The sequence below is a fragment of the Vigna radiata genome, unplaced genomic scaffold (genome assembly GCF_000741045.1).
Source record: "Vigna radiata var. radiata cultivar VC1973A unplaced genomic scaffold, Vradiata_ver6 scaffold_391, whole genome shotgun sequence".
In the NCBI taxonomy this organism is placed as follows: domain Eukaryota; kingdom Viridiplantae; phylum Streptophyta; class Magnoliopsida; order Fabales; family Fabaceae; genus Vigna; species Vigna radiata.
Window position 1 is genome coordinate 152,112 of NW_014542627.1, and position 10,769 is coordinate 162,880.

Below are 10,769 nucleotides of genomic sequence, written 5' to 3' on the forward strand. Positions count from 1 at the left end.
TCAAGTTAATCCTTTTCACTAACAACGTCAAAAATTTAACAGTGCAGGTGCCACCTTGGACAAAACATACTGAACTGTCTCATACGTAGCACGACACGTGTGAATTTTGAATTTTAAAAAAAAAATTCTTGACACGTCAGCCATATTCCACCTCCAGTAATAGTGAATGCCATCAGAGCACAAGATAAATGGGTCTATGGCATTGAAAGTGTAAGACTTGTGAATACATAAGATAAGGCAGCACAAGAAATTACCTTGAGGAAACCATATGAAGTAGTTATACATGACAACTGCAACATTGAGTGTTTTGCCAAGTCCCATTGGCAAGGCCACCAATGTGTTGGAGAAGAGTGCAAACTGGGTAATATCAAATTGATAGTCACGGAGAGGAACATTAACTGCAATGCAAATTCCAAAAGGTGATTAATTAAAACTCTTCAAGTGTGGAAGAAAGTGAAGGGAATCAACCGTCGTACCCAGATATATCCAGGTTTTGGTTGCCTCCGCATCTGTGTGGTGGACAAAGGTAGCGTTTTCGTCATCTTCTTCGAACTGTGGTGTTGGAGATTCCTTCTTGAGACCCTTTCCCTTTCGCTATGCGTCACTCGTTATCTCGCAAACAACGTCAATTTCTCTGGCAGCTGCTTCCCATTTGCTAGTTTCTGAGAGAGTGCTTGGAAAGCTTGTGGGTTTTGTGGGGAGGAAAGGGAGAGGAAGAAGGAGAGGGGGAGGAAGAAGAAGACGACGACGCAGGTCATGAGTGAAAAAACCCTAAATTCATCGGTTGGTGCAGGTGGAAGAAGATGAAGCTGATGTGTCAACATTTTTTTTAAATTCAAAATTAACACTATATACTACTCATCGTGCCACGTATGAGACAGTACCATTAGATAATTGACGCTGTTATGAAAAAGGAGTAACTTGAACTATTTTTTCAAAAGATGAGATCAATTGTTACACGGAAAAAAAAGTAGGACCATTTTGAACATAACTCCCCAGACTAGGGACCAAAAATGGTATTAAACCTAAAATTAAAATAAAAAACATTAATTATACACTTAGAAGAAAAACTTAATTTTATAATCTATAATGAAATCAACTACATTAAACTTAATAAATGATATTTCTATGCGTTTAAAAACTCTAAAAGGGATTTTTTTTTCTTTTTACCGAATGCAGATTCTTGAGTTTATGATTGTCACCTAATATTATTTTTTTTACCGAATGCAGATTCTTAATAAATGATTTTTTTTTTCTTTTTACCGAATGCAGATTCTTAATAGTTACAGGAAGAGATAATAATAAGTAATATTATTTTTAATTATATTATTTTATTCTTCAGGAAACAAAAAGGATAAACATAATACACAAAGAATAAAAGTAATTGTTATTAAGAGTATTTTTGAAATAAACTTATTTTTCGCAATTTTAGTTGTTTTTTTATGAAAATTTAAAATATAAGCTTAAATTTAATAACTTATTTTTTCAAATTTATATACACATTATTTTTATGAATAAAAAGTTATTCCGAATACATCATATTACCCTTTTCACAGCTAGTTTTCATTCAAGATTTCATATATTTTAGTTTTAATATTAATTAACTAACCAACTTTAGTGCTTTCGATGATAGAGGGGTTCAATTCCGGTTTTGGCAAGTTTTTATTTTCATTTTGTAAAGTGACAAATAACGTATCACAAAATCTGGGTGGTGTTGTTGGTTATCATGCCAGTCTCTCTCACTAGTCCGGTTGGAATATTTTTATTTTTGAATAAATTGATTAAGTTAAAACAAATTTGTAAGCATTTTAAATAAGAAACGTTGTCTGGGTGGTGTAGTTGGTTATCACGCTAGTCTCACACACTAGAGGTCCCCGGTTCGAACCCGGGCTCAGACAATTTTCTTTTTGCATATTTTCATTTCTGACCAAACCCAAGAAAGAAGACAAGTTAGAAAATAAAATCGCAAGCTTCATTTCCCCTTTCTTCACTCTTTGCACTTTCCTACTTTCCTTCCTCTTCCTTTCGTCCTCCATTCAATTCCTTTTCCAACAAACTTTTTCTTCGTCAATCAGTGTGTGTGTGAGAGACAATAATGGATTGGGGTAACGTCACCGCTGAGGATCTCATCGACGCTCTCCGCGAGGTCGATTGGTCGGCGCCGCCGCGCCCGCTGTCGGAATTCTTCTCTCGATTTACCGTTCCCAGATCTTCTTCCAAATGGAACAGCCGCCTCAAATGCAATCTCTACTAGTACCGTCCCTTCCTCTTTCCTAACCCTCTCAATTTCATCGTTACCTTTCAATAGTTCATCAATTTTCATAATTTTCATTTTCCTATTTTCTTTTTAATTTCTTTTCGATTAACCGGATGCTCAGCCAACGAATTTCCTTTTCCTTTATGTTTTGTTTTTATTTTGCATGTTTTCTTTTTAGTTCGATCTTTCCTTGTTTTGGCCTTGTTTAAACGTTTTACGGCTGATCACTTTATGGAATTACTTTATTCTGTTTTTAAGGTTCCATGATGAATTTCGAGTTACGAGGATGTGATGATTAATCATAGGATAGTGTTTTGTAAATTTGGGGATGACTTGTTATTGACATATTGTGGTATTATGGGGCTGGGAAATGGCAATGATGGTTGTGTTTTGTTTGCTGCAGCTACCGGACCAACTACTTCCTTTTGATTGTGTCTGTTCTCAGTAAGTGGGCTTCATGGATACTGTTTATTGAAATTATGATATTTGGAGATGGCTTCTCTCATTATTAGCTTTTTGAATTGTAGTATTGGGTTTTCTTCGGAGGCCGCTTGCTATTGTAGCCGCACTTCTTACTGCACTCAGCATTGCTTTTTTGAATGACAGGTAAGCTGTGGTAATGGCTATGTTTATATATTGTTGTAGATGATTGGTTTTGAAGTTTATTTGATTTTTCAAACATTTTGGTAAGGGTTGTGGTATTTAGGGGACAGGTTTTATATGACTTTAGAGCTTAATGCATTTGATTCCATTTAAAAAACTAATTAATCTGAACACTTTCGATTTATGATTTTCCCTCTTGGCACACTGTTAATTACAGCCTCCAGTAGCACCCTGATAGTTTACTACTATATTGACTCATCCCATTTACTTCTAGGCTGATACGATACAGATGCCATATTTTTTGGGTGGTAGTTGTGTTAAGGAAATTCTGAGCTGCCCTTGATAGAATATTGAATAATTCTCTTTGCAGTGTTCATAGTGTTTCTTTATGCAGAATCATAAATATTAGAAGCGTGGAGTAAACCGGTAAAATTTATATTTGGGTTTATTTTCTAGACGACATAGCTTGACTTTAACTGCACTCCCAGTACCCATAAAAAATCTTGCCATAAAGCTAACGTGACATGAATTGCATGATTGTTGTGCTTCTAGCTTTCGTTAAGGTTCTTTTATCACATTATTTGTAATAGCAGGTTAGTGACTTTTGTATTTTTACGCTGATCAACATAGTAGTTTTAGCATATAGCTTTGGAAGGTACTTTGGATTTGGTTTCCTTTTTGTGACATGAGCAGACAAATGAATAGGTCTTATTCTGTAGGATGGGAAAGGTTGGTAGGTATGGTAGAAAAGCAAGAGCTTTTGATCAAATTCAGATTTTAGTGTATGTTCTGGGTCTACTCGAGACAATAGTGTTAGTATAGTTCTCGACTTGGATATAAAGAAAAAGTTATGTTCTCTAACACTGCACTAATCTTCTATCTAGAGAGGGAGAATAGCAATGCAAAATTATTTCTAAGGCTGTGATATTTTCATGGTTACAAAATAGAGAAGGAAAAAATCTCCAAGGGGTTGTAACATATAACACTAACACAGCTGTTGAGTACAACAACAAACTACTCTAACAGTTGAGTTTGACTTTAGATATTTTTTATTATACTTACATGATGGGCTATTAGCCAATTATTTCCCCCGCTAATATTTACCTTTGGATAATTTGTAAAATATTTTAAAAATTTTTACCCTCAATCCTAGAAATCTGTAGAAGTCTGAGAATTTTTAACTGTGACGTTATCATTCATTCAGCGTCAGTATTATGTTATGGAAGTGCTTATCATATATATATATATATATATATATATATTTCTCACATCAATGTAATTGGTGTTTTTTTGCAGCTTTGCAGGTACCTTTAGTGAGAAGGTAACAAGAACAGTTAGGCAATTTTCACCACATTTAGCTGCCAAAATGAGACCTCCTCTCACGTAAGCATATTTGAATGTTGTCTCTTTTTACTTTGGAAGTTTATGCATGTTCATCAATTATTTTAATTTCAGGCCTGTTATTCGTGGACGTCCTTCAGCCAAGAGAGCAATTTATATATGTGGTCGGCCACGTTGGGTGTTTGTCTTGATATTTTCTTCTGGTAAATGAATGTGGGATGTGCTGTCTAACCTTGCTATCAGTATGATATTTTTGACTCTAATGATTCTTTCCCTTTTTTTGTGCAGCAAGTTTCATCCTTTGGTTTGTTTCTGCTGGTCTCCTGACTGTTTTATGGGCTCTTGCTATTGGTCTTCTTGGTACATTTCATACTGAGAATTTATAATTTTTTTTTGCAATTGTTAAATTTTCTTGAGTTTATTTCTTTTACTATTTTCAGCTACCATCCTACATGCAAGCTTTAGAACACCAAACTTGAAAGCTCGTCTAAACACATTCCGTGAAGAATTCCGTGCAGTATGGCGCAATTATAGTGAACTGTAGCTTACATAAAATTTGTTGGACTTTAATGTAAGTGCTTTCTGCCTTAGCATTTGTCCATTTTAATATGCTTAATGATTTAATGTTTATGTGAAGAACATGTAAAATACATACATTGAAGTGATTGAGAAATAGATTTGTATATTATGGTGTTAGGTAGAAAGTGTAGCCTCTTAAGCCGCATACTTATTACTATCACATGATCTAAGACATGATGAGTAATTGTCATTTTCAATGAATGTGTACTATCAAAAGATAGGTCTAACAACAATGATACATATTGGAAGTTAAAGGTTGGTCTTGTGACAGACCTGTAATGAGACTCAGAGCAATAATTAGGGGAGTAATTCCCACAAGACATTACGGTAATGGTCATGCTACCAGACAGGTTCTACCAGTTGAGTTAGTTATGTGGAAGGGGGGGGGGGGATGAGTTGCATGGGGAGATGAGAAAATAACAGAACGACTGGAGGGGTGGTATGGGGAAGGTTTTGGGTTTCATAAGCTAGGAAAGATTTAGGATACTGAGGACTCAGCCTATTGTAGAGCCAGTGAGGTTCTGGGTGTGCATTGCAGAGTCTCCTTTCTTTTTCTTAGCATTCTTAGTATTTATGAGATGCAGTTGAGCTCCCAGTTATTTCTTATTAACATTGTTGGATAAATAGGGATGTTCTTGACCATTAATGTAATGGCTTTAGTTCTGTATCTTTCATTTACATATTATTATTATTTATTTATTTTGCACATCTTCAAAGGCTTGTAAAACAGGCTGTCTTTTTTACTTCATAAAATTCAGAACTGGACATGAACTCCTTTTGTTGGCACATACGAGGATTCAATTTGTAATCCCTATGTATGTAGAGATCTTTACTTTAGTGCATCGGTAAAAAAAAATCTCCTTTTAGCCTCCTTTTGATGAAAAATTTGTCAGATGTGGTCTTTTTCTTTCACAGAAAACTTTCTTTTTGGCTCCTTGATAGAGGTGTCAAATTGACCCAGGGCCATGGGCCAATCCTAACTCATCCTTGGAAAAACTCCCTTTTAGGAGGTTCCCTTATTAAGGGGGTGAAAAAAACTCCTCTCAAGTGAGTTAGAGTTAGAATTAAGGTGAATTTGGCGGCCCTAGTACAAGATTTTAATTAACTTTTAGAAACAATATTTATGTATTTTATTAGATAGTCTAATATATTATAATTTTTAATATTTTTATATCATATTTATTATTATGTTATTAAATAAAATATATAATATATAATTTAATACTGACCACAATTTATTTATTAATTTGCAATGACGTAATCTGTGTTATAAATTATATATATATATATATATATATATATATATATATATATACACACATCGGAGTCCATTTTTGTGAAGATAGAATTCAAAAGTTACTAAGCACTTAGATTTTTTTTATTCTTTAAATTTTTAAGATAAACATGTTAAAAGGAAAAACGGATATGAAAATATTAATTTGATATTATCATGAAAAGATGAAACGGAAAGGGAAACAAACTAACACTATCTTTTGGTTGAATATATATTTTTATTAACATGTATGATAAGAATAATTGTCTTATTTTAATAAATGTTGTTATAAAATATAATCTTTTTTATCTTATATTGTGATCACACTTGTTTGATGAACAATTAATTGTAAAATAGTCATTTTATCTCTTATTTTTATAAGAGGAAGAAAAAGAAAACGCGACACAAGTCTCTATATTTGAGATTTATAATCTTATCTTAATAAAGACTTTATAATCTCTACTTACTAACTATTTATTTTCAATATTTATTTTAATTAATGTTTAAACTAATACTAACTATTTATTTTTATTTTGATGTTAATATATTTATTTTTAATTTTTATTTTAGTTAATTAGATTGACAACAATGCAAAATTAATTTTATATAATATAATTACTGTCAATGTATAAAGTGCATTTCTTATATTAAATGTAACAGAAATATACTTAAAAGGATTTTACTGCAAAAGAAATGTGTGAATTTGTGTTCTCATTGATGTTTTAATTAATTTTTCTGTTTTCTTATATTTGGAGAAGTAAAGTGATATATATTTATATTCATTTGAGATACATTATAAAGGTAAAATAATCATAAAAGAGAAAATTTGTATATTTTTAAAGAGAAAAAATATAAAGTATGGTAATATTAAATAATTGTAAAAAATTTATGTGTATTAAAGTATCATTTTTAGATTTGGAGTTATATGAGGTGATTGTTTATATATAGTTTTTTGACAAATTAAAAGTAATTAGATTTGTAACAAATTAGGAGCTAATTGCATTTTCTTCTTATATTCAAAAGAAATATTTTTTTAAAAAGAAGACACATGGATTGGTCCTAATCCATAGTCATGTGGGCTTTTCCAGTGGGGTTTTTTTTGGTTTTCTGAATTTTTTTATCTCAACCAATATGGATGAGGACTAAATCATATGATAGGGCGAAATTAATAGGTCTACTCCTTGATATGAAAATAGTAACCACACTTGACATGTTTACATAAATGAGGGGCCAACCGGAGACAATTTTATTTTCAGGACTGAAGAAAACGATTGTTTTATTTGAAAGTACTAACAACATACTTGATCTTAAATATCTTCTCTCTCTGTCTGATGCTACTATCACTTTTCTTCCACTAATGCTTAGGTCTATTTAGACGAACTTCTCTTTAAGCTCTCTTCTAGAAGGGAAAAATAAGAAAAAAATTGAATTAGCTTCTCCATAAGCTAATTTGTAGAAGTTCTCATACAGTTTCTCTGATTTTCTATTTTTAATTTGTGCTAAGCTAATTTTAGTCTATGGAGAAGTCAAATTCATGTTTTTCTTATATTCTCCCTAGACGGTTTTGTGGAGAACCTCGTCTAAACAGAGCCATGGTATATTAGTGGCATTGAAATTAAACAAGTAATAAACTACTTATGATTCCGAGAGATATGTGCACTCACGTTGTTCTCAATAGTCTGATTGCCTAACCTTTGGTTTTTCATTTCAATTCTTCTATTGTCTTTAACTTTTGTTCAGTCACTCTAAGGATTTTTCCCCCCTCATTGGTGGCTGAAACAGGGGTCAGATGTCATGAATATGATATGAAACTTGGCTTACTAATCTGATATTGTGTAAACTTGGGGAATTTTATATTTCTTTTGGCTAGCTTTAAGATTTCTTCAGGTTAAGGCTTAAGAAACTTATCCATTTACTTATTTAGAACCATGTTCCTCTTTGCTTCAAATGCCTTGCCCCTTTCGCAGTGTCCGTTTTTGTGGTATAATTGTGATGTCTTCTACTGTGATCCTTATTTTTTGAAATAGCAACATTCTAACTTCTTGGTTTCGACATATTTGCATGTTATTTAGTGTTTTGTAACGCTGACACTGATTGCCGAACTGATGTGATGTGACATAAATGTTGTAGGTGTTGCTGCTTTATGAAGTATTTTCCTTTAATTGGAATGGAACATTATATAGGAAGTTGCGAACCATTGGAACTACCAGCAGATTGTAAATTTTCAGGAATCTTGCTTTTGTAAAGTACACTGTTTACGTTGTTTATTATGTCTAGAGGAAGCATTGGAATATTGATACATGCTGTAACCTAGAGAATGTCATCATTCTAGTTGTCAAAGTTCTTAATTGCTCTAGACATTGGTGACATAAGATACGTCAAGTTCTTTTATTTTGATATTGTTGTGATTCTGATTAAGGTAGCAAAAATGGTTGCTTGCATTGTATGATGCTTGCATTAGTGCGTAGTGGATGAGTAGAACTTCATTTCATGCATCACATATATTGACTCTGTTTTGCTTAATAATTTAGTTTTACGTTTACATGCTGTTACCTTATTTTCTTAGTTGCATACACAAGCTCACCGAGGGTCAGGTATTTCTAACCTGCCTTCAAATGAAAAAAAAAAAAAGTTATTACAATTACTTTTATTCTTGGAGTTGAGCAATAGTACTAAGATAAGATGTTTTGATACTGAAAAATAAGAAAAAAGGAATAACTTCAGGAATTTAAACAAAATTCTATAATTTTTTAAAAACTTAATTTAGTTTTTATAGCTTTTAGAGATTGATATAATGTGTAATTTAGACTATTGATCATTTTACTTGCTCTTCTGTAAATCAGAAGGATAATTTATCAATTTAGACTATAGTTTATGGGTCATGATAATTTGACACTTCCACTTTTCTCTTATCCTCAATTTTCAACTTCATAAATTATTATTTTATTATAATATTCAATATATATTTATTCTTATTGTGTTAATAATTAATAAAAGGCCGTTGTCAAATGAAGTTATTACCACTAAAATTTGTGGTTAAGGTCAGTTTAGAGTTAATATGCCACCATACAATTCTTGTATATTTTTGGAATGATTCCTATAGGTAAAATCTGTCAGCTATGTTACTGTTTCTCTTAAAGTCCAAGAATATGAATAATAGTCATAACTGATGTAGATATGAATGAGATAATTGTTGGGAAGACCACATAAAAGAAAACAAGTGGAAGAAAAACTTAATCGATTAACAATAATAGTAAGTAGAATAACGGAGTGCAACAATAAAAAAAGGGAAAATAACATACACAAAAAGTTTTAACTTGGAAAACTCTTAATTCGAAGGAAAAGTCGAGGAGATTTATCTGAGACTTCCACTAATAATCAGACTACAAATTCTCCTTATAAAGTTTTCGGTTTATTTTTATTTTTATTTTTTATTTTCTTTTTTACTTTTTCTTTTTGCTTACCTGTGTTTTTAATATTTAGAAAACAAATTAGTGTTCAGACCATTTTTTAAAGAATTACTCTTACACGTTACAACTTATCACAAAGAAGGTGATTTTTTTTAATAGAAGTAAAAGAGAGATTTTGTTTTACCAAAATAAACCAAATAAAAAAATTTCTCTAAATAGATTTTCACGCACCTTATTTTCTTAACTTGAAGTGTTTAGTGTGTAAATTTAGAATTCAACTTTCGAATATCTTAATTCTAAATAATGGTTTTCAGCACAAAAAAAAAAAGCTAAAATTTGGTTTCTTTCATGCTAACTTCTGATTTTTTTTTTTCTTTTACAATTTTCTTAGAAAAAGGGAAGAAAAAATTTTAAAAATAAAAAGTTATAATAAAGTTGATTGTAATATTCTAGGTGGACAAGCCAAATCTAAAAGGAAGTAAGTCATGTTTATGGAGGCAATGATGTGCGTAATTTGTGGTGGTGTGGAATAAAGGGAGGGTCACGATTTTGGTGATTTGTATGGTGAGAGATGATGTGTTTAAGAGTTCTCTAAGAGAGGTTGGGCCAACTCTTGAAGGAAGGTGACTAAAGGAAGTCACTTGGGTTGCTCTAGCCTAAAGTTACCTTAAAAGTGATACAAAACTAAGAGCATAACTTTATTGTAAGCCAAAGGTGATTACATGATGAAGACTCACCTTTATTTATAGGCTAAGGTATCTCAAAATGGACAAAAACTTTAACTAGAGATGTCAAAACGGATAACCCGGCCTGGCCTACCACGAATTGGTCATTTAGTGAGCCAACCCAACCCGACTCATTTATTAACGAGCCAGAAAAATTCGAACCCGACCCAACCCACCACGGGTTGGTGGGTAAACGGGTTGGCTCACTTAATTACAATTTTTTTTTAAATAATAAAAAATTACAAACTTTCTATAATTCAAATCTAAACAAATTTCACTCCTAAATTTCATTATTGTTTAATTAATTTTGAAAATAGGAAACTTAAATAATTTTTTCAAGGAGAAAAAATAATAAATATCTTTTTATAAAATTAAAATTAAATTTTAATAAAATAAAATTAGTTAGGTGGGTTGGTGGGCCAACCCGGCCCACCATGGGTTCAACTCGCATGAGCCGGGTTTAAATGAGCCGGGTTGAAATCTGACCTCCATAAAAAAAATACAATTTTTTCAAACCCAACCGAGCCCAAACCCGTGGTGGGCCGGATTGGCTCGCGGGTTGTGACCCATTTTGACAGCTC

General features: G+C 32.1%; 1 protein-coding gene and 1 non-coding gene across 2 annotated transcripts; both read left to right on the plus strand.

Moving 5' to 3' along the window:
• Nucleotides 1-1,824: 1,824 nt before the first annotated feature.
• Nucleotides 1,825-1,898, plus strand: TRNAV-CAC. The gene has a single exon. It is a non-coding gene; the product is annotated as a tRNA-Val (tRNA).
• A 2-nt stretch (nucleotides 1,899-1,900) lies between these two features.
• Nucleotides 1,901-8,548, plus strand: LOC106780544 (PRA1 family protein A1-like). The gene is made up of 8 exons (XM_014668848.2): nucleotides 1,901-2,253; nucleotides 2,661-2,701; nucleotides 2,785-2,863; nucleotides 4,157-4,243; nucleotides 4,316-4,404; nucleotides 4,490-4,561; nucleotides 4,642-4,772; nucleotides 8,184-8,548. The coding sequence occupies exons 1-7, from the start codon at nucleotides 2,096-2,098 to the stop codon at nucleotides 4,743-4,745; spliced, it is 630 nt and encodes a 209-aa protein (XP_014524334.1). The 5' UTR covers nucleotides 1,901-2,095; the 3' UTR covers nucleotides 4,746-4,772; nucleotides 8,184-8,548.
• Nucleotides 8,549-10,769: the final 2,221 nt, after the last annotated feature.

What these genes read in the sequence shown, in the direction of transcription:
- LOC106780544 (XM_014668848.2), top strand. Translation starts at nt 2,096, where the DNA reads ATGGATTGGGGTAACGTCACCGCTGAGGATCTCATCGACGCTCTCCGC. An exon ending in CTCAAATGCAATCTCTACTA is followed by an intron (nt 2,254 to 2,660) that starts GTACCGTCCCTT and finishes TGTTTGCTGCAG; the next exon opens with CTACCGGACCAACTACTTCC. An exon ending in TGTCTTGATATTTTCTTCTG is followed by an intron (nt 4,405 to 4,489) that starts GTAAATGAATGT and finishes TTTTTTGTGCAG; the next exon opens with CAAGTTTCATCCTTTGGTTT.